The sequence below is a fragment of the Protopterus annectens genome, chromosome 14.part0 (genome assembly GCF_019279795.1).
Source record: "Protopterus annectens isolate FY-2018-M chromosome 14.part0, PAN1.0, whole genome shotgun sequence".
NCBI classification, from domain to species: Eukaryota; Metazoa; Chordata; order Ceratodontiformes; family Protopteridae; genus Protopterus; species Protopterus annectens.
The window spans coordinates 553,619,628-553,643,547 of record NC_056748.1 but is presented as its reverse complement, the minus strand read 5'-3'; the positions used below and the strand labels follow the sequence as shown (position 1 = coordinate 553,643,547).

General features: G+C 36.9%; 1 protein-coding gene across 1 annotated transcript in view; it reads right to left on the bottom strand.

The window, feature by feature from the left end:
* Positions 1-3,092: 3,092 nt before the first annotated feature.
* LOC122789097 (myosin-4-like) overlaps positions 3,093-23,920 on the bottom strand; it is a 48,024-nt gene continuing 27,196 nt past the window's right edge. The window contains exons 22-40 of the mRNA XM_044056297.1: positions 22,109-22,351; positions 20,814-20,990; positions 20,481-20,626; positions 19,808-19,898; positions 18,835-19,224; positions 18,614-18,740; positions 17,232-17,350; positions 16,246-16,442; positions 13,465-13,648; positions 13,213-13,378; positions 12,322-12,446; positions 11,571-11,879; positions 9,958-10,161; positions 9,735-9,860; positions 9,159-9,329; positions 7,960-8,064; positions 7,422-7,517; positions 4,208-4,342; positions 3,093-3,228 (exon numbers count right to left, since the gene is read on the bottom strand). Coding sequence (XP_043912232.1) covers positions 3,211-3,228; positions 4,208-4,342; positions 7,422-7,517; positions 7,960-8,064; positions 9,159-9,329; positions 9,735-9,860; positions 9,958-10,161; positions 11,571-11,879; positions 12,322-12,446; positions 13,213-13,378; positions 13,465-13,648; positions 16,246-16,442; positions 17,232-17,350; positions 18,614-18,740; positions 18,835-19,224; positions 19,808-19,898; positions 20,481-20,626; positions 20,814-20,990; positions 22,109-22,351 — 3,129 coding nt within the window. The 3' untranslated portion in view covers positions 3,093-3,210. The remainder of the gene's footprint in view (positions 3,229-4,207; positions 4,343-7,421; positions 7,518-7,959; positions 8,065-9,158; positions 9,330-9,734; positions 9,861-9,957; positions 10,162-11,570; positions 11,880-12,321; positions 12,447-13,212; positions 13,379-13,464; positions 13,649-16,245; positions 16,443-17,231; positions 17,351-18,613; positions 18,741-18,834; positions 19,225-19,807; positions 19,899-20,480; positions 20,627-20,813; positions 20,991-22,108; positions 22,352-23,920) is intronic.

Genomic DNA, 23,920 nt, shown 5'->3' with positions numbered 1-23,920 from the left:
ACATTCTACTACAGCATCTGGCGTTTGTAAAAAGATTACTGACAAGTCTAGGGTACAGAGTAAACGAGAAGAAATCAAAACTCCTACCCTCTCAAGAGATAATATTCCTGGGTGCAAGCTTAAATACAACTGCCCAGATGACTTATCTCACGCCAGACAAACACAGACAACTGACTACTTATTTCAAAATGTTGGCAACAAAGACCCAGTTATCTGCAAGAAAAATTCTGCAGGCCTTGGGTGTCATGGCATCCTGCATTCTGCTAATTCCATATACAAGACTGCATATGAGGAAACTTCAGTGGTATCTAAAAAGTGTTTGGACTCAACATTGCCACAGCCTGGAAACAATAATTACCCTCATTCCCTGCCTGCAACAGGAGTTTCGATGGTGGGCAAAAGCCGGTCACCACAACACGGGACAGCCATTCACCTTACCCACAGCCAGGCAGACAATGACAACATATGCATCAGATTACACCTGGGGGGCCCATATGGCAGGAAGATGTATTCAGGGCACATGGTCTGAAAGTCAAATGCATCTACATATCAATCAAAAAGAGATGCTAGCTATTCAGAATGCCCTAACAGCCTTCAAGGATCAACTTCATCCAGGATAACTACTAATAAAGACGGACAATACTACAGTCATGTGGTACATAAACAAGCAGGGAGGCACACATTGCTACCCCCTCTGCAGGCTAGCCATGAACTTGTGGCACACAGCATTGACTTACCAAGTACATCTGCAAGAACAATTCCTGCCAGGAAGGAAAAATACTTTGGCAGACGAACTAATCAGAAACCTCATGGATCCCCACGAGTGGCAGCTGGAGCCACAAGTCTTCAGCATGATAACAAGGACCTGGGGATGCCCAGACATAGACCTATTTGCCTCCCCTCACAACTACCAACTACAAAGATTCTGCACAAGGACTTATCACAAGCAAGCATGGAAAGTGGATGTTCTATCTTTCAGCTGGAAAAATCTAACAGTATATGCCTTTCCTCCTCTGCCTCTCCTCCCCAAGGTACTCCTCAAGGTCAGACAAGAGAAACCAAAAATGATAATGATTGCCCCAGACTGGCCCCGTCAGCACTGGTACCCAATCCTAAAGAGCTTGTCTCACTGCCCAGCCTGGACATTACCTCAAATTCCTCACTTATTGACCCAACAAGACAATCAGATACTGCACAGCCAACTCAAAACCTTAAACCTGGCGGCATGGCAGATAATATAGCCTCTCAAGACACACCTCTCTCTAAAGCAGTGATGGATGTTATTTTGGAGGCCAGGAAGCCTAGCACCAGAAAATCTTATGCAGGCAAATGGAAGAGATTCTGTGCTTGGAACCAAGCACAAGGTATTGACACGATTGTTCCAAATATTCCTCAGATTTTGCAATACTTAACTGAGATGCTGGATAAAGGCCTTTGCTTTTCATCAATTAAAATTCATGCCTCTGCCATTTCAGCTCATTACAATACAGAACCACCTATTTTTTCTCATCCATTATTAAGGCAGTACCTCAGAGGGGCCAAAAACATAAGACCTCCAAGGAGAGCACCAATACCTGTATGAGACCTCAACTATGTCTTGGAAAAACTCACACTGCCTCCATTTGAGCCAGCCTCTGCAGCTGACATAAAATTCTTATCCTGGAAAACAGCTCTGCTCCTAGCAATAACCTCTGCTAGAAGAGTCTGAGAGTTACAGGCACACATGGCTGTGGAACCTTTTATCATTTTCCATCCTGACGGTTTCGCTGAGGACAGACTCTACATTTATGCCTAAGGTAGTGTCCAGTGTGGCCCTTAACCAAACAATTCATTTGCCTACTTTTTCTCCAAACCCACAGAATAAGGGTGAGAGAATTCTGCATTCTTTGGACATTCACAGACAGCTACGCTTCTACTTGGACAGAACTAAAGCTTTCAGAAAGACTAATCAACTTCTAGTGGCATATGCTGCAGCATCACAAGGAAAGCCTATCTCAAAACAGACTATTTCAAAGTGGATAGGCCATTGCATTTGTTTCTGGTATTCACAGCATGGCAAATCAGTGCCTAAGGGCATTAGGCCACATTCAACCAGAGCAGCAGCCACTTCAGCAGCCTTCCTCAGAGGAGTACTAACCAAAGACATCTTAGAGGCTGCAACTTGGAGTTCAGTGCATACCTTTACAGAGCACTATCACTTACCTCTCTACTCTAAATCCAGGGCAGGCTTTGCCACTGCAGTTCTGCAGGGCCTTATAGCCTCTCCTAATCCTATTTAGCTCCAGCCTCCCAACCTTAGCTTTGGGATTCAACCCAATTGTAATGACTGCAACAGTGAAACACGATGAACATAGTACAGTTGTGTACCTACCATAAATGCAGATGTTTGAGTGTATTCACTGTTGCAGTCCAGGTTACCCTCCCACCATCCCCCTTTTTTTCTTTGCTGGGACCTATCTGTACTTTTCTACTCTATACAACCTATGTGGTGTATTTGCTTGTAGATGAAGGAAAAGTTGTTTTTTGTGCATGCATGCTTATTGGCATAATTTTGCCTTCCATTTTAGGGGCACCTGACATCTGGGGCAAGAAAAACTGAAGAAAATGGCATTGGCTGCATCTTTTATACCCCTGGTGCACTGACGTCAGGGAAGAGGCAACAGCAACCGATGCCAGACCTAGACTTTGGAACTCAGGCCGACTGCGGGTAGCCTGCCAGCAGGATAACCCAATTGTAATGACTGCAACAGTGAATACACTCGAACATCTACATTTATGGTAAGTACACAACTGTACTTTATGGTTTGAAAAAGGGAGAACATAAGGGAAAATAAAAACAGAAGTATTTCAGAGTTTATGGTGTTGATATCAAGTAGAGATTTTTTTACTATTTAGGTCAAGTTGCCCTTATTTACAAAAAGGTCAATACATACATTGATGAATACATTACATACATATATGCATGCATATATACATACATAAATCTCTACAGTGCAACACCAGAGACCATAAATTGTTGGACACTTGATATGAAAACTCAAGATTCTATACTTAAATGCACAAAGATTCATCTACAATGAACACAGGATGCCTCATGGTTCATACTTTATTTATTTACAGATATTTCTGCATAAAATCAAAAAACGCACAGCAAAATTCATATTTTATGAACTTTCTGTAAGTGTTCATTTAAAGTTTTCTTCTTCTTCTTCATTCATTTTCTCCTTTCTGAAAAAAAAGTACAAAAAAGTGTAGGTAGCATGCTTGTGATGGTATGTGCAACCTTGTACTTTTGATAAGCTAAACTATCATTGGCCTATATTCCCACCAAAGATACATTAGTCTTACTGTAGTACATCACATATTTTGTCTTCAAAGACTATATTATAAGCACTCAAACCAAGATTGTTGAGGATGTTGTCAAGTCAATTTTTGCTATATAACTTGATTTTTGTTCCTGTCTTCAAGCCCTCTTTAGACAGCCATAGGGCTTGCAGTTTATTTTGACCATAACTTTATTCCTACTAACATCTCCATCACCTGTCTTGTTAATTCTGCTGTGGTTATATTAAATACAGTAAACAAAAACAGAACAATAAAAAAAAATCATAATTTATCCACCCCAACCATAAAAGAGAAAGCATAATTTACTCTTTTCCCTCAGAAACTTCTCTGCAGCAGTGGAATGTTATTGCACAGCACAGTATGAAGTAAAAAAACTGACATTGCCATATTAGGAACTATCTTATTAAATTTCTTACAGATAGGTGAATGTATCCTTAGTCCATATTTTCTGATAACAGATAGTTTAGTATCTAACAACTTACAGCAACAAAAGGTACAGCTGACAGTATAATTACGTAATAAATTTTAAAATATATTATTTGGAATAAGAGCAAACTTTGTATCAAATGTAAATGCATGTTATACCATGGCTCCTTCCCAAATGAAAATTCGGGTTAAACTGCGACTCATCCCCACTATTTAACGTGTTTATTTCCTTCCTTATCATATTCCATTCTACAGTTTGCTCCACTGAAAAGGACGAATTAGCAATTAGAGTGATTTAAAAATATACCCATAATGCCGAGCATAGGCAAGAGGACTCATGATATACTTTATTTGTAACAGTAAAATAAATAAAAAAAATATACATATATATATATATATATATATATATATATATATATATATATATATATATTACCTTTACACCAAGATCACGGCTCTTTGCCCTGAGTTTGTTAACCTGGGATTCAGCAATGTCAGCCCGTTCCTCTGCTTCCTCGAGATCATGTTGAACCTTCCTGAATCTGGACAGATTGGTATTTGCCTGCTCTTCCTGTAAGAAAAAAAAAACATAAATTGTATTAAAGTTTGCTTAAGGAAATAAACCTGACATATAAACTCAAATGAAAAAGGCATATTAGGCCAAAATGACAAGCATAAATATACTGCCAAACATTCATGGACCCTGTAACATGTCTTCCTGCTCTGCCTCAGAATTAACTGAAATAAAGGTTTCCTAAATGTTTAAATAATGTTAAATGTCTGAGTCTTGTATATTGCTACCTGAATATTATGGTACTAAATCCTTCAGAAAAAGTAATGTATGCACCAGCTTTAGATTTGTATTTTCCAAATGAAGTAAGGCCAGCCCCCAAAATAATTTACTTTGACTGCAATTATGTTAAAATGACTGCAGTTTTATTATCATTTAATATATCAGGTGTATGTCTTAGCTTTTTGCCATTTTATATTGAAGAGTTTGGTTCTTCACAATCTCCTACCATTGTCTGTAATCCATTTATTCCAGAATTGATAGATTCAGTTACTGTTTTATCCTAGAATATGTCAGCTCTACCTGCCATTCTTCCTGATAGAAGGAACTTCTAAATGATTTACAGACCTTAATATGGGCAATTGTAGCTGTGGACATGTACATAAGTGAGGTGTATTCTTTTACTAAATACTGCCTAACTTTATGTCATTGTGACCAATTAGTGTGGTCTCTCACAAAAACAAATCTGATTCCAAGTTACCAGGCAGCAACATTAAGGAGACAATTAGGAATCACTAGGCATCAATCCTTTAAGAGGTGATATGAATGCATTGATTACCCCCAAAGTTGGCCTATGAGTAGAGCTTTTAGCATACTTTCTCAACTGCATATTAAAAGAAAAAATAATCTTACTAGCTTTACTGATGTGTATCTCCCAGTTCAGTCCAAGTTTCAAACATATTAAATGTGTTCATGTCACAGGTTATTAGCCCCATATCTTCAACTCATTTAGCAGTTGTTTATTTTGGGTGGGAGTATAGAAAAATATTGGGTAACCTGCTTCTAAGGATTATAATACATTTCCAGTTTTTAAACAAAATGTGAAGATGATCTTGCCTTTTATACATTAAATCTTTTTTTTTTATTATTTTGTTCCGGAGAGAGCTAAGTTGTATTATCTGAATGACTTTACTTCTTCTCCGGTATTTGACAGTTCAAGACTGCAAACCTACTGTTCCACGAAGAAGTCTATTCAAATCCTAATGAACTGTGATTGGTTAAAGGCTGTCTTGATGAACAGCCTTTAACCATAACGAGCAATTGTTCTAACTTAGGTGAAATAATACTGCTGTACCATGCACTGTACATATTTAGTACAATTTGTAGCTGTTCCAGGCAATAGTGTAAACATTATTTAATGCTTACAAACTTCATGACCTCAAACAACAGTAACACAACAGTCTGCAAGATGCAGCAAATTTCCCCTTTTAGCTGTAAGATGGTCATTTCACAGAGCTGAATGTGTGCTGTCAGGAGTTAATGTGGTCAGGCAAACCACAAAGTAAAATATCACACTATTATCTGACCATATTTAAAAAAAATGAAAGGTAAGTTAAGTTTTCTGTGAAAAATAACAACCCTTGACTTGCTAACTCTGGAATTGTATGTAAGAGTATAGCTCTCTACAAGGAGTAGCAGTCATTCAGAGCTGTCAGGACAGTATCTGATAATTAGTCATTTTTGAGGCTCATTAATAGCATGGTGGGATTGGGGGTTGGCCTAATGGTTAAGGTGCTTACCTTACAGACATAAGTTATAGGATCTGATTCTCACCTTTGGGAAGCATGGCTAGGCTTAAAAGAGGCCTCTTAGAGTCATTAGCCTGGTAATCACCTATGAACCTATTACAACACAATCTCTCTAAGTACAGCCATCACTTGTATTCTTCAATCCCAGTCATCATTTGTATCCTTCAGTCTATCAGTTCTGTCTGATATAGTCATATATACATCAGTTCCATTAACTTATGGGACAGGTAACAACAGATATATATATTATTTTGCTTTCTTAGTGCTTTTGTAGAGTAACTGTATTCTCCTGGGTTGGGTTTATGAAATTGGCAGTCTCTGATCAATGTCCCACTCCTTTAAACAAAATAATATAAACAGATAGACATATGCATACACACACACACACACACACACACACACACACACACACACACACACACACACGCACATACACGCACACACACACACACACACACACACACACACACACACACACACACACACACACACACACACACACGCACACACATATATATATATATTATATATGTAGATATACATGTATGTGGGTGGGTGTTTGCCACTTATTCTGGTTTACTTTGCAGATGTTAATGATATATTAATTAATAAGCAGTAAATATGCTGATTACAGTTAAAATCAAATGCATGCAGCAAAAAAAGAAGGAAATAAATGGTGTAAAATTCACTAGTAACCAACAGAGGCTGTCCAATAGAGGGGGACAGAGGTTGTTCACTAGAGGGGGCATGAGTGCAGGTCTTAAGAATGAAAGTGTTTTTACACACTGCTTTTTACATAAAGTTTATTTTTATTTGTATTGTAATGTATTTTAACTGTTTTATTAACATTTTGTACATGAATTTTATGATTATATTGAAAATAAAGTTGATATATTGCACAGGGTTGTTTATGTGAAGTTTTTTAACTTTGTATATTAACTGAGTTTAATGAACTATTTTACTTGATTGGTTAGTGACAACCACAGGAAGTATAAAAGGCAGGGGTGGGGGGAGTTAATGTTCTTTTAATCTGATGAAGTCTAAATGTGATGAAAATGTTTCTGTGCTTGACTGTGCGTTAATTAAAGACTTTTTTTCCGTTTATTCAAGTATTTCCTTTTGTCCAAGGACTCTGCTTTCCAGTGGTATATGTTTGGTGGTTAAAATCGAATGCATTCAAAGGCGAACCCCTGAGTTTATTTTGACTGAAACATATGCAGCTTAATTTGTTGTGCAGTAAGTAATTTAATTTTACAAATCAATGATAAGCCTTCTAGTCTATTTTAATTGCTTAATCTAAAAGGAATAAACATGCCTTAATTAGTACTTACAGCTTCTTCAGCCTGTCTCTTGTAGGCCTTAACTTTGAGTTGCAGTTTGTCTACCAGGTCTTGCAGTCTTAGAATATTCTTCTTATCTTCCTCAGTCTGCAAACAAAGTACAGAATTGTACAACTGTATAGCTTGGGTGTATATACACTGAACAAAACTAGTTGATCCAGTACATATAATCATGAGCACCACACTGAAGCTAGTTATATGCAACTGCAGACTGAACAAAATCATGAAAAGCACTTTTTGCCATGGGGCAATCTCCTTTGTATCCCCATTTCAGGGGCCGGTACCACCTTATTTCATAACTGTCACCCTAAGTTTACTAAAACTCAGAAGAAAAAAGCAGTTTCTGTGAGATTCTGGAGTCTTGGAGTATATTTTTCTACACTATGTTGAATATCACATGTATTGCTATAACGAATACATAACAAGCGGATGTGCAATGTCTTAAGTAAACGTGCTTAAACAAAAGAAAAACAAGCAATCAGATTTTGAGTAGCTGAAGGGAATCTGTATACTGAGAGTGGCTTCATACTTGGTATGTCAGTTCCTTGACTCTTCGCTCATACTTGCGGAATGCTTTTATACCATCTGCACCACGCTTCTGCTCTGCGTCAAGTTCGTTTTCAAGTTCCCGCACCTGAAAAAAGCACAGGATGATAAAAATCATTTAGCAATATCCTCTTCATCCAATGCAGCTACAGTTTAAGGTTATTAACCTCCACATTGTTGTACACATGTACATATCAAACTTAACATAAATTAGTTTATTTATATGTTTATTGTTTACTAACATCTAAGTATGTTCTAAAATCTGTTTAGTTCACCTTTGATAACTACATTGCATAACCTCATGATGATATCCTACAAATGTATAACATTGTAACATCACTGTACTTGAGAAAAGTGATGTAACTATGTAAAATATTTATTTTACTATACAATGCCTACTGAAAGCTAATCTCTCTTCTGCTGTAAAACTGTAAATTCCTACTCTTGTACTTTTCTGTTATATTACTGGGCTATGGCTGAACTGAGTCCACCCGGGATCCATTTAGGATCAGTCTACCTCTTCAGTTAAGAAATTTTAAATAAATAAAATAAATATTATTTTGGAGTGTAGGGATGTCCAGTGTCTAACTGACACCCTACTGACTGACAAACATCGCACCGACACAATCTCACTGACAGAATTATTGCACTAACAAACACAGTGTCCCACATGCTCCCCTGGTGTGTTGAACAGCAGCATATATACAGGAGGGGGTAGAGGAAAGGGACATCATGGATCTGGGAGGGTGAACAAAGGATGAGTGAGGCATCACATGAGTGGAGAAAGAGCAGCAGTGGTATGATGCACCATGGAAACAGAAGCATGGGATTGGATACATGGCAAAGGGGGTGGGTAACTTTATTAGCTGACTGGGTGTGCACTGTAGTATTTCTATGGTGCTTTGGCACTTGCTGGCTATAGTTTCACTTCAGTAATGTTAGTTATCAGTATTAATACACTGCATCAGGACTGTCTAGCCAGAAAAAAGCTATGTCTCCCACTTGTGGGAAAAACAGTTCTTGGATTTAAGACAATTAGATGTAAAGCAAATATTAAAACAAACAACTAAAGCACAAATGGATAAATACACAGTTCAAAGCACAAAATGTACTGTTACACATCAAAAAATATTCAGGATAGCAATATAGTTATGCTTACTAAATCAAGTTTATATTATTTACCCGAGCTTCCAGTTTCTGGAGCTGCTTCTTTCCACCCTTCATTGCTAACTGCTCTGCTTCATCCAGACGATGTTGCAGGTCCTTGATTGTCTGGTCCAGGTTCTTCTTCATCCTCTCCAGATGGGCACTGGTGTCCTGTTCCTTCTTCAGCTCCTCAGCCATCATAGCTGCCTGCAGGTAACATTTCATGTCAATACTGCATCAGTGTTTTGCTATTACATTGCTATAAAACTGTAATATATTTCAGTAGGGCGTCATAAAACAGAAGTGGTGTTCAGTAAAAATAGTACAATAACTATACAAGGGGAATATTATTTATCAATCTAGGTAAACTGGTTATATGTGAATCAAATGATATAAAACTGTTTTTCTTCACTGTCTGATGATGTTGAACCTGATACCTCCTGCAGCTTTCTCCCAAAGCCACCCCATGTTGGGAATCTGTCATTCATTCCCATCCACTATATAAGTCCAGGGTACTAGCACCTTGAGGAAAGTATTGGTCACTGAAATCAACCTGTTTTGCTTCAATATCTTAAAAATTAAATTTAAGACATAAAAGAAAGTAAACCTTACATCTGTGATGGCTTTTTTGGCCTTTTCTTCTGCATTTCTTGCTTCTTGGATTGCCTCATCTACTTCACTTTGAAGTTGCGCAACATCACTTTCTAGTTTCTTCTTAGTAGCCAGTAGACTGGTGTTCTGTTAATAGCAGAACATTAACTTCATTATTTCTGTTGTAATGCAGACAGAAGGACAAATAATCATAAAATATGTATCAGATAGCAGCATTCCATACCTGAGAGTGCAGAAGCTGTGACCTCTCAGTAGAGTCCAGGAGCTCTTGTTCTGCTACTTTACGGGCCCTTTCTGTCTGTTCTAAGGCAGCTCTTATTTCTTCTATCTCAGCCTGCATGAGGGTATTCCTGCGTTCTACCATGGCAAGTTGCTCCTTCAGATCATCTGCACTTCTAAGAGCATCATCCAAATGCAGTTGTGCATCCTTAAAAAGAATATATATCAAAATATGTCAGTACAGTATGGTGCAGAAAATGAACACATTGCAAAATGTCAGCCTTATTATCCATTTTGTTAATGTAACTTCAAAGAAAATCTGCTTTCATAAGCATACATATTAAATTATTACCATCTTGTTACAATGAGACCAACTTCAGTCTATTAACCATTGTTATTAAAACATGGAAGTCCTTTATTTTCATAAACAGAACATGCAGAATTTTCTTAAGTAACAGACCTGGTAGTCTGGAAGTTAGCACAGACAAATTAGGCTATTAGATATTTACAAACTGCTCCCTGTAGTCCCAGGGTTTGATTCTGTCAGCCTCCATTTGCTACCTTGTGACTCTGAGCAACTCACTTAACCAGACAGTGCTTTGGGAAAAATTGGGTTAGGCTCCTCAGTGGTCTCCTGGATCACATGCATAATAGCTAACTATGAACCTGGATTTCACTGTAAAAATCTGTCTTTATACATCTGTAAATATATCACTGGCAACAAAAGAACTGAACAAGTGATCTGACCATTTGGTAGAACTGCTAACATGCAGAATATTCACGACTGGTGGTGGAAGGATGTAAGAAAGATCATACATAAATTCAGAGTAAGAGAAATGTTCTGAGTGGTAAAATAACAAAATGTCATCTACTTTAGGCAGGCAAATGCATGGCCATTCTGTAAGGCTGAGACAATGAAGAAGTTGGAGAAGGAGCATCAGGAAACATGAATTCAGTATCACTTTATGGGAAGGCAGAGACCTGCAGATAGGAAACATACCCTAGCTAGTGATCTGAAAGGTAACAAATGCAGTCCTTACTATAAAATAATTAATGCAATGGGTAAAAATGGTACAGCAATTTTAAAGGTGTAATAAGACAGCTAGCTAACTGAACCATATTAGGAGGAAATGATTAAGCAAGCTGAAATATGTCCAACCCATTCTTCAGACAAAAGTTTTGTTGAGTAATATTTGTTAGCCGGGTATACACACTATGTCATTGGATTCAATTTTCAGGAATGGGCTGGGATGTTTGTATTATAGGGTACGAGAACTCTGGCCAAGACACTTTATAATTTCTGCATTGTATTAGCAGCAGAAAGACTGACATGGTGCTGCCTGAATATATTCTATGAAAAGGGGCCACATGTATTGTGTGTCCAGTTCTGCAGGCCTGATACCTAAAATGACTAAGCAGAAACTGCCCTGTGCAGACCAAATAAGGGAAGTATTAAAGTGTTATGAAGAGGAAAAAATGAAGTTGTAGTGCTTATCATGGGAGAAAGAGATCTTATTTCTAATGTCCTGCAAACTTCCATTCACTTCACAATCATTAGATACCTTACTCTAAACAATAAACATTTCTGTATACTCATCTGAAGAACAAACATATTACCTTGAGCTGACCCTGCACATTTCTAAGTTGTTTCTGTGCTTCTGCTGCCTGACGGTTTGCATGGCTCAGCTGAATTTCCATTTCATTCAGATCACCTTCCATTTTCTTCTTCAGTCTCAGGGCATCATTCCTGCTTCTGACCTCAGCATCTAGTGAGCTCTGCATAGCTTCTACAATTCGCTGGTGATTTCTCTTCATTTGGTCAATTTCTTCATCCTTCTCTGCAATTCGTCTGTCTACTTCTGATTTCACCTGATTTAATTCAAGCTGAACTCGTAGAATTTTAGCCTCTTCATGTTCCAAAGATGCCTAAAATTCAGAATGAAGCAAAAATGTGTTTATCATTTTCCTACAAAGAACCTTTTGAATAAGCCTTTATTAAAATAATAAAACAAATTATCTTCTGTTTGGCTCCCTAATGGCAGTGCTACTCAGGTAACTGCAAGTTACAAAAATGTGATAAATAAAGTGAGGCTGTCAAGACAATACAGCAAATATCAAACCTTGCTGAAGCTCCATTATATTTTTTTCTAGGGGAGGTTTGCTTATATATCTATATATGGGTATCTCTCTCTCGCTCGCGCTCTCTCTCTCTTTCTCTCTCTATATATATATATATATATACATATAATGTATTTATAATACATTTAGTGTCTCTCTCTCTCTGTAGGTATTAGCCTCACTGTTCTGAAGACTGAAATTGGAATTTCAACAGAAAGATGTATTGTTTACTCTTATATAAAGTAGTTACCTCAGCTTCTTCTAATGCACCTTGAATATCACATTTTTCTTGCTCAACCTGCTTTTTGGCTTTTTCTAGTTCATGGATACATTTGCCAGATTCTCCAATCTGCTCAGTTAAATCAGATATCTCCTCTGGAAATGTAAAACAGTGCAGATAATTGTAAATATTATTTAAAAACAAGTTACATTTTAGACAACAACAAATCTCTTTAATATGTCTTTTAATGCATTCATGGCACATCTATTTCATTAATATTTAGAAAGCAATGGGTTTTCAGTATTTAATGTTATAGACCCAAAAGATTATACAAATCAGTGACACTACTTGCCCTGTATGATTTTTTATACAAAATGGAGGCAGTACTTGCCCTGCATGACTTTTTATACAAAATGGAGGCAGTACTCGCCCTGTATGCATTTTTTAGGCAATGGCTAATATCTTTGTTCCAACAGAGCAAATAATGGCATTATAACAGTAGCTGAGAGATATGTCATGACTCCAGTGACATATACATTTATGACATAGTGTTACAAGCACCTAGTGAGGCAGCTAAGTAGGACAACATTACCTTTAGGCACATAGTAACTCTTTCTGAAAAAATGTTAATGGACAAAAAAGTAACTGAATCTTCAATGCTCAGCATGCATTTTCTTTAAGACTCATCAAAGACTTATCAGTCTTTGTACACGACACTTCTGTGATATCATTATTTGGAGACTATGTTTGAGTGGTAGGATTACAGTGTGCAGAGGTTCATATATCATTTGCACATAATCTTTTGATTTAAAAGGAAATGTATCCAAAACAAAAAAGTATTTAAATATATAGGTACATCAATGTTATTACTTTGTCAGATGGTTTTGTAGCTATATAAACAAGTGTCATTTGATAACTTACGTTGCAGATTCTTGTTTTCTCGTCTCAGAGTTTCAAGCTGATCCAAAGATTCTTCATAGGCATTCTTCACCTTAAAGAGCTCAGTACCAATAGAACGTGACTCTTTTAGGGCTGCATCTAACTCTGCCTGACTCTCCTCATATTTCTGTTTCCATTCTGCAAGAACCTGTAAACAATATATTTATTTAATGTATCTCTGTACCTGTTGCAGATCAGTGACAGTTGTTAGTCATAAAAACATTACAATATTACCTTATCAAAGTTCCTTTGCTTCTTGTCCAGGGCAGCAGCAGCTGAATTTGCTCTTTCTACATCAAGCATAAGATCCTCAACTTCTCCTTGTAGCCTCACTTTTGTCTTCTCTAGTGAAGCACACTTGGAATTTACAGCCTCAATTTGTTCTTCAGCTTCTTGTAGACGTTGAGCAAGTTTTTTCCTGTTAAAGATAGGCATGATCTCAAATAAGCTAACCTGTACATACTCACAAATACAACAGACAGACACACACACACATGCATGTGATTGCACGCATGTACACAAATATGTAAATCATAGGTGCAGATATAAATATAGTGGTGCTTACACCTACAGACTCCAACGTACATGTACATATGTGTATATGCACATGCATGTAAAGGAAGAGGGAGATATTACAGGATTACAAATATAATACTTAATGTGACTTTGAATATTAAAGCATTTATCCTCTTCCTCAGATGCTAAAATAACAAGCAATCTAATTAAATATCAAATTTGAATATTATGTGTATAAGTCTTAAAGATTCCCAGGTTTGCATTCATAAATATATTAACATATGAGTAATTTACAACTGCTGGCTGTGGCATAAACTTCAAAGAGAGTATGTAGTGCAAGAATGATTCTGTACAGTCTCAGCTGCTCATGGCATTGTTGTATGACATTCAGTAAGGCATCATGTGGCTTATCATGTTTCCATGTCATAGGGAATGTTACCATCCATTGTCCAAGAGACTGAGCAGTGCTCAGTGGCACGTTAAGTTCCACAGGCAAACATAAGCCAAAGGTACAGAGCCATGTTGGATCTTCAAAGCACAAGCAGCACATTTCATTCATGTATGTATGTTTGGATTATACCATTCTTCTTTTCCTTTAGCCATTGTTAGCATATTCTGAAATATATCCCCTTATTCCTTTCTCATAGTTAAAGCATTCACATCTAAAACTCAGCCAAAGTTGTAAAAGATGATGTTTTGTGGACTTCCGGCATAAATTATCATCTCCCTCTCCTTGACACATTCAGTTTTAAGAAGCTGCCAAACGTAATGTCTCAAGCTACTACACCGTTACATAACGTATCTGCATGCACTTCACCGTGTTCTGTCTAAACAAAGATAAGGCTAATGAGGACATATAACACCTAGGAGGACACCTACAGAAAACATTTTATGTGATGACACTGAAGATTTGCAGAAAAGGTTGTCAGCGATTTGCATTCCAGAAGGGGTTATACTGATTGATGTATGTTTGAGTATTACAGGATTTATACTATGGAACAGAGGGCTTCTCATTATGAATAGGTGCTTTTGATGTAAGACAGGAGTCTAGTGTGAGTTAGTACATTATCTGTCTTAGACTATGCATGGGTTCCATTCCTGCTCATGAACAGGTTGGAGGTTTCCAACCTCACTGAAATGCACTCATCAAGAGGATCAACTCAATGATAGCAGAACCTGAGGACTTGTTTTCTTGATAAGCATAAAAAGCCACACAATAGTTTAGTTGTATATAGAAAAGCATTTACAACATGTGTTTTTCAGGGGGCAAGGCCTCCTGTGTAACCTGTAGGAGCTGGACTTCTGATGCCCCATTACATACACATCCTAAATCTGAAGTTACACCACCATATAGGAAAGGAAAATACTTTTCAGTGTATAGACTTCCATTCTTTCTGGGTACACAAGTTTATTGAGTATTATCCCAGTTGATTAGATGGCTTATGAAGAATATGCCAGTTTAATGAAATGCCATTAGTTAACTGAGATTCAACAGACTAGATCTCAAGGAAAAGGCATGGATCTTTAAAGGTAGTTGCAAAATGCTATGTATGCATGGAGAACCACAGTTATATAAGCTGGAGCTTTAGTACCATGAAACATACCAAATGCATAACAAACTCTTAAACAGTCCCATCAAAAAGATGTGTATGCATACTCTGTGCCATTTACATTATAAATCCATGACTGCTATAGTAAGCAGCACATAGCTGTGAGCTGTGGTCTGCCACTAATGAATACATATTAAATGATAGCATATCCTCATGGGTTGTTACAAGTTCAGGGGAGACCAGAGACAGCAGGACGATAAGGCACTGTACCCAGGGACAATATTGATGTATGGCAGTATTTGTAAAGGAATATCACAGGACGGTTACAATGCTTTTGGTGAGGTGCTACCCTTGCCCTTTGAGTATGTGATCAGCATTTATTTGCTTCAATGGCATGTTACGTAGACTCAGCTGGAATGCTGTTTGTTAATGTGTCTATTAACTAATTTATCTGAGAAGTAGACTGGTATATGCACATCCCAGGTCATAAACAATAATGTGGTTATGTCACATACAGAAACATATTGAGAAAATAATTTTCACTGCACCAGATAAGCTAATATAAATGCAGTACTATATTAAAAACAGAAAGCATAGCTCAGTATACAGAAGTATGAGCTACACTTTACCTCAATATAATGCACTTCTGATGATAAAATAAAAGTTAGTCGATAAAGTAAGATAAATAAATTGCAGCATAAATTAAAGTTTGAAGTGTAATATGTATAACTTAAGGCTGGAATTACTGGTGTATTCTAAAAGTTATTTTAAAGATTTACGGAAGTGTTTGATGTATCTTACACTTAAGGATTCACTACCCTGGAATTTGATCCATATTTTAAAGCATTATTATGTGAGTAACCCACCTTCCCTTTTAGGCTGTTGTGTAATCTTGCTTGAAAATCTTGCGTAGCTGGACATGTCAGGGGAAACAAATACAGTTACTTACTTTGCCTCCTCAAGTTCTTCTGTCCTCTGAATGGCATCTGTTTCATATTTTGTTCTCCACTGAGCGACCTCACCATTGGCCTTAGACAATGATCGCTGAAGTTCAGCCTTAGCTTCCTGTTCCTCTTCATACTGTTCCCGGAGCAGGTCACAGTCATGGCGGGCAGATTGCAAGGCATGAGCCAAGGCATTCTTAGCCTTAAAAATGTTACAAAAATTAGGAGTAAATGGTTATGACTATTATTATTTGTGACTTCTTGTATACCCTATTTGTGTAATCCTACAAGAGTTTTAATGGCTTTATTAAATCCCATAAATTCTCCAAGTTTATTCTATGGTTTCTTCAGTGTCTTTATTTCTCCATGTTTTAAGATAGTGATCTTTTGGCTGACATATTCCTGTTTAAATTCTAGACTACTGGATATGTATATGAATGGAAATATAATCCAGAAACTTCACATTTTGTGAAACATCGACTGTTCTTTTTGTAAGCTGCATATCTCTATTTAGGGTTACAGCAAAAATGTTCAGGGGATAGGTATGCCTACATTGTGCACATCCTAAAATGCTAAATTGAAGCTTAAAATTAAATTAATTACTCTGTCGCCTCAACAGAAAAACATGCTAGAGCAGAAATATTAAAGGATGATTTATTCATTTGTATTAACTTGTTAATACCATAGAAACAATATGGCAATTAATATGGAAATAAAAAAACAAAAATTTCATTTTTACTCTGGTTTTAAAACCACCCCAAAGCCTTGCATGAAAACTCTGCTTATCCTCCTGGCTAAAGGCATCATAAAAAATATTCCTGTCACGTTTTTCTTCATGGAATACTATGTATATAATATTTGTCTTTTGTTTAATATAGTACTAGAAACCATTACAATGAACCTTACTAAATAAAAACATTCACTTTACACAGTTTACAGTTCTGCCTGACTTCTATTAGTAAAATATAGTTAACAGTCTTAGATGAAGTACCTTAACTTCTTCTTCAAGCTGCCTCTTCAGTTCCTCAGCTTGCTGAGTGAAAGCTTGCTTGCCTCTTGTAAGCTGGGAAATCAGGGAATCTTTCTCTTCCACTTGCCGAGTAAGTTCCCCTTTTAAAAATAATCAGTGGTGTCATATTGAGAGCAACTTAAATATAAACATATAGTAAACTTAGTTCTGCAGACTTATCTGACTGTACTAACATACTACCTAAGAGCAAAATAATAATTATAATAAAAATCTTCAGTTTTCAGTACTGATCTGAACTTCCAACAAAGGCATTGGCTCGTTTCAAGAATGTACTGTTATGGATATATTCTGTCAAAACCTTTATACTAGAATTTCAATTTTATGAAATAAGGAGGAACAGGAGAAGTCATAAAAATAAAAATTTCATAAAAAAATAGTACTTATGCTTTCTAAGGCATTAATAACAAGTGTTGACATACTGATTTAATTAGAATTTGTACCACGTACAAATTTTCAAATGCAGGCATTAATGAAGAAGGTGACTGTGTATTGATTTTAATTACAATGTGTACCATGTACAGTATAAAAGTTGAAAATAATTTAATGCGAGCCCTCAGGATTAGTTAATAGTACATTTAATATATTACAAATAAAACTCTGTAACTAAGCAGGAATATTATAATATAGCACTGAAGGAGTAAAACGCTATTGATCCACAGCATTTACCATCTGTCTCGTAACCGTGGTGTCATTATACTTTGGTAAGATGTAATGAGACACCTCCATTTTTAAGACCACAAGTGTGTATTTTAAAAGCATGACCACAGAGTAACACAGGAAATGCCCCATGTGCCAACTTCTATGAGTTACTGAATGAGTTTCCGAAAAACAATGTCAGTTTATAAGCTGTTGTTTAGTGGTTGCAACTGCATATAGACTGCTTGTAAATACTGAACTGCTGAAGTTTTTAAAGGGAGATAACAAACCATCTACCTTAAAAAAGAATAGTTTTGTAAACAGCTTACAAGCAGTCTATAATCACTTATAAACAGTGTGTGTATAGGAGGGCAAATAGGTGGGTTGCCCAGGGAACCAAAAGCTAAAGCTCAGCCAGCATGTATTTTTTATATTACTGCAGTGTTTAGTCAGATCTAATGTAAAAGAAAGACAAGGTAGGAATGGATAAGTCCCACTCCTTCTGTTTTAAAGCTTATGATCTATACAGGTCAGACATGAAGAGTACTTTTATAGCAGCTCAGCTGAGCTCATATAGCACTTCTACCAAATGTGTAACATCTGCTAGTAAAATACTTATTTTTATTTGGAAGTCTTAAATTGTTTTGCACTGTACAAAAACAACAGTAATATTCAGCTTTGCACATCTACTGGTTAACAAAACTCACCGTTCTCTGTGTGTAGTCGAGCTCTTTGAACATTCATGTCATTAATCAAACGTTGGTTTTCTTCATTCTTTGTTTTTGATTCATTGTACTGATCTTCCACTGTATGGCACAACTTCTCAAGATTTGCCTGTTACAAAACAGCAAGCAGAATTTTTATCACACTGACTCAAGGTTTAAGTTACAATTTTTACACTGCCATTGCAAATAAAAGTGAATTCTACCTTTGCTTTTGAAACAGATTCCATGTTACTTGCTAAATCGTCAATTTCCATCTTCAGTTCACTCTTTTCCTTCTCCAGTTTCTGCTTAACACGCTGCAGGTTGTCGACTTGCTCCCCAAGCTCTGCAACACTGTCAGCATGTTTCTTCCGAAGAACAGCAGCTGTAGCTTCATGCTGCAAGGTAGCCTCCTCAAGATCCCGACGCAGTTTCTGGAATTCTGCTTCCCGTTTCTTGTTCATTTCAATCTGGACTGATGTTGCTCCACCAGCTTCCTCTAGTCGCTCACTGATCTCCTCCAGCTCTCTAGCCAGATCAGCTCTTTGCTTTTCAGTTTTTGCACGAGCTGCACGTTCTGCTTCTATTTCTTCTTCAAGTTCTTCAATACGTGCCTAAAAGTTAATATCCTTTATCAATAATTTATTTTTAGAATGTTTTGAGTTTTCAGCAGACTTGTTACACTGCAAATACCAAACCTAATTTTATTTATAAACTCATTCATGTGTTTTCTTTTGCAAAGAGTAAATGATGTGGATTTTATAGGCATTTAGTACTTGCACCCCTCTTTAAGCTTCTACGCTACTTCTGCTGTAGTTTGTAAAATATATGCCGACTGCTACAATATGCCCACTGTGCTAATATTTAGGTAGTAATGCGTTATCCACATGATGAAATATGAATACAGATGCCTGTATTCTTAAATGAGCCAATGTTATCCATCAGTAACTTTAACCAACACTCTATGAAATTAACAGCACAGAACCCATGCTGTTAAAGATAATTGTAAATTACTATAACAGTATTATACTGGAACACCAAAAGACTGAGCAGTAATTTTAATAAAATGTTTGGTAAAGTAGTATGCTTTTCTCTAACCTTTATTAGCTTATTCATATATTCTGATAGAATTCTATAATTAAGATGTTTAAAAACGTTATATATTACAAAGATACAAATTCACGTTGAGGTGCTCACCTGAAGTTCTTTAATCTTCTTTTGTAGCTGAGAACCAAGGGCTTGTTCATCTTCTATTTTGCTCTGCAACTGACTGATCTCAAATTCTTTCCTGTGAAATGAAATGTTAAGATTGGTATGTTAAGAATGCTATGATCACTGGATACAGTTCACTCTGCTGTAAGTACCACTTGTTTCCTTCCTTGCTTGCTTTGTTTGTCCACAACTGTAGTCCAACATCATTTGCTAACCCCTTTGGGAGTCTTTGTCTTGCATTCTCCTAGTGCAGGTGATATTCTGGCATGCTGTTTCACAGGGCATCTCTACCCCTTGTATAGGAGAAAATCATCTTAGGGCTATTGCGTCTGTATCCCTCTGTAAAGGGAAACAAACAAGGAAGCCTGTAACAGAATTGGCATAGGAACTGTTAGTCTGTAATATGTTCTGGAGTGAACCTATAATGACAGCAATGCATCACTCACATACTGCCATTCACAGAGCATTACAACTGTTTCCCCACAAATGTGGATGCAACGGGTCTCACTTCTCATAGTCTTCACTGGTGGGAGGGTTACCCTGTGGTGTTGCCTTTCACCTTCCCTGTCAAGAAAGGTGCTGTCCAACACTGCTCAAACACTAGTGGGTCAGTTTAAATTAAAAAAAGAAATAAAGTAAAATAAAATAAACTTCTTTCTTCTTTAGTTTTTCTTCTTGCTGCTGTTTGTCATTTTCTAAATCCATCATAGTTTCTTGAGCCAACTTAAAGTCACCTTCAAGTTTTCTTTTTGCTCTTTCCAGGTCCATGCGAAGCTTCTTTTCTTGTTCCAGGGACCCTTCAAGCTAAAGCAATTATGAGCATATTTAGTTAGGGTCTCATAAATAATGCATGTATAAAGCACAATGTACAAAATCACAGGCATATTTATATATGTGCATGCATGTGTATGCACATGCAAACATACATATCTGCATGTATAGATGCGCCTCAATCTATTATACTTATAAATATGCATGTTTTGACACTTACATCATCTACTTGCTGCTCCAGTTTGGATTTGGCCTTGGTCAGAGTATTGACTTTGTCCTCTTCTGCTTGTAGATCATCCAGTGTTTGCTGATGGGCTTCCTGAAGGGCTTTCTTCTCCTTTGTCAGTTTAGCAATAGTTTCCTCTAGTGAGGTCATTTCTTCAGTGAGGTTTTTAACCTAAGAAAGAACAACCTCTGTTCAATTACAGGGAGCATTTATGCTTTCATTGTATCTAGAAATAACTTACAGTCTTGAGTTGTTCATTTCCTAAACAGAGCATTAATGTTTATTTTGTATGAAAAAGTTTTTTTTTTCTGTAACCAGCAGCAGTAGTTGCATTCATTTCTTTATATTCCAGATTAGACACACATTCATGCTCACAAACACCTGGGTACGTGTGTGTGTGTGTGTGTGTGTGTGTGTGTGTGTGTGTGTGTGTGTGTGTGTGTGTGTATGTATGTGTGTGTGTGTGTGTGTGTGTGTGTGTGTGCGTGTGTGTGTGTGTGTGTGTGTGTGTGTGTGTGTGTGTGTGTGTGTGTGTGTGTGTGTGTGTGTATACACACACACACACACACACACACACATATATATATATATATATATTTATAATGTATATGGGTCTATGTCAGACGATCGAGTTTTCAGAAACTTAAAAGTCGTATGGTCGAGACCATATGATTGTGTTTCTGAAAAGCTCGAACATCAAAAAACCCCCCCACAAATATCTACCTTTTTTTACATTTTTGCAGGGGGGTCAATCCCCCTTGCACCCCAACACCCTCTGCAAATTATATATACCAGCTCTGAGATTGCACTGCAGTGAGAAAAGGGTAAATTTCCAGATCCGCACTGTGCTGTAATCTCCATTCAAAAGTATTGATTTTTCAAAAACTCGATCATATGGTTTCGACCATATGAATTTTGAGTTTCTGAAAACTTAATCACTGATAGGGACTTATATATATAAATATATAGCAAGAGACTAATATCCATCATGCCAATGTGTCTTATTCATCTGTTGATGAAGGTTTAGTTTCTTTAACTGGGTATTTCCGGTACCATTTGTTCCGTGAAGGTATAGGAGGAGAGAGAGAGAGAGAGAGAGAGAGACCAACAGAGAGATGACAAACTGTCTTGAAAGCAAAGATTTTTGAGGCCACTGAACTTTTTATTTATGAATCTCTGAGGTCTGTCAAGTTGAGTGATATGTTTAGAAACCCTTATGACAAATGGTGCATTATATTCACTTTCTTGAAAATCACAAAATTTGCAATCTCACCAAAAGCAAAACATACCTTGTTTTCAGTGGCATGCTTTTCCTTCTCCACTTTTGCCAGGGTAAGTTCCATATCATCAATATCTTTCTTTAGCTCGGAGCACTCATCTTCCAGCTTCCTTTTCTTCGCTGTTAGTTCTGCATTTGATTCTTCCTCATCTTCAAGCCTCTCCATTGCCTCTTTCAGTTTGGCCTCAAGTTGTATTTTGTTTTTAATGAGTCCCTCACATCTCTCCTCAGCATCAGCAAGAGTTTCTGCTTCCTGTTAACGAAATACATTTTTAAAGTTACTGCAAGGCATATGTAAAATTGTGCCAGGTAATATTATGTTGCAAAACAGTAAACTGTAACAAATTACTGTTTAAGTATCAGTTTTATTTTCAAATATTTTATCAGTGCAATTAATAAATTTGTCTATATTTTCAATTTAAGAATGAAAATGAGGTGTGAATTTTGGATATGTCTCTAACTATGAATGCATGTCATGATTATGTTCCATATTTTAAAGACTTAAAAATGTTCTGTAATTTCAGGGCTTTAACATAAATCTTCTGACACATTCTCATTTTGGCAAAGCCTAAGACCCTTTCTTGCCCATTAAAGTGAATTACTTGTTTACCACATCTTTGTTAGTGAAAGTGTTATCCTTCTATGAAGCATCCAGCTGTAGGTCTCATTAAATTAATCCATTTTAACATTAACCATTAGCTAAATATGCCAGACCCTTCAGAGTGCAATGCTTACCATACCCATGAGAAATGATGAGTAGATTGGGACACATTCAGAAAATCTAGCATTTAGTAAGCTGGGGGATTTGCAGCCAATCACTAGAAAACATGGCTGCCAGAGACATATAAAACATGGTAACGAAGCATAAACAACTTGCAAAACTCATTACAAACTGTTTGCTCTTATCTTCTGAGGGAGTTGAAGTGAAAGAATCATGAACCTAGGAATGCAGTGTGGAGTTATATCTCTGACTTGGCATTGTGCACTAAATTTATTAGAGTATCAAGTCAAAGTATATGTATATATTGTAGGTATCTGCCGTAAAGCTGCAGAAGTTGATCTGTGGAGCTACAGCTGTTTGGTCAGTTTTCTAGTTTGCTAAATTTTAACTTCTTGGTCATGTGCTGAGTCACAGCAAAGGATTTCCACTAGCCAACACCAGCATGGTGACATGTTGCTAAGGGCAATGACACTCAACAACATGGCATTGTGCAGCTTAACACCTTAATTAGTTATTCATGAGGGTGCTGTTTGTAGCCCCCTTTACAAATGACTGCCATTCAGCATTTTGGGCTAGGTCAGTGCAATGTGTCATTCAGCTATAGAAAATATTTTCTGAGTCCCACTCATGAACAAGATGCAGCTAAAACAGAAAAAGTTCATAAATCATCATTTGATCAATATTCCGAGCAACAAATATTAAAGTAAGAGGTAATAATACACTGTATAGCTTTCCATTAACAAATGATATGGAGACTCATTCATGTGCCCCCCCCCCCCCACACACACACGTACACACAATCAAACAGTCCAGCTACGTTTTGTAACATATAAAGAATGACACGTCTTACATAATGATATTCGACTACAGTACACTTTCTAGGCACCAGCAGAAGTACTGTTAGTTCTGATTACCACAATAAAAAGGGAATCTACCTTCTGCAAGGAGAGCAATGCACACACAAAAAAGCTATGAGCAGCTGGGAAAATATATACATTGTGAGCTGAAAAGAATGCATGCATTAAAAATTAGGGAAATGTGTGCTTAAGATTGGGGTAGAAAAATTATTTTGGAACAGACAGAGGTGAATTAAAGTTATTC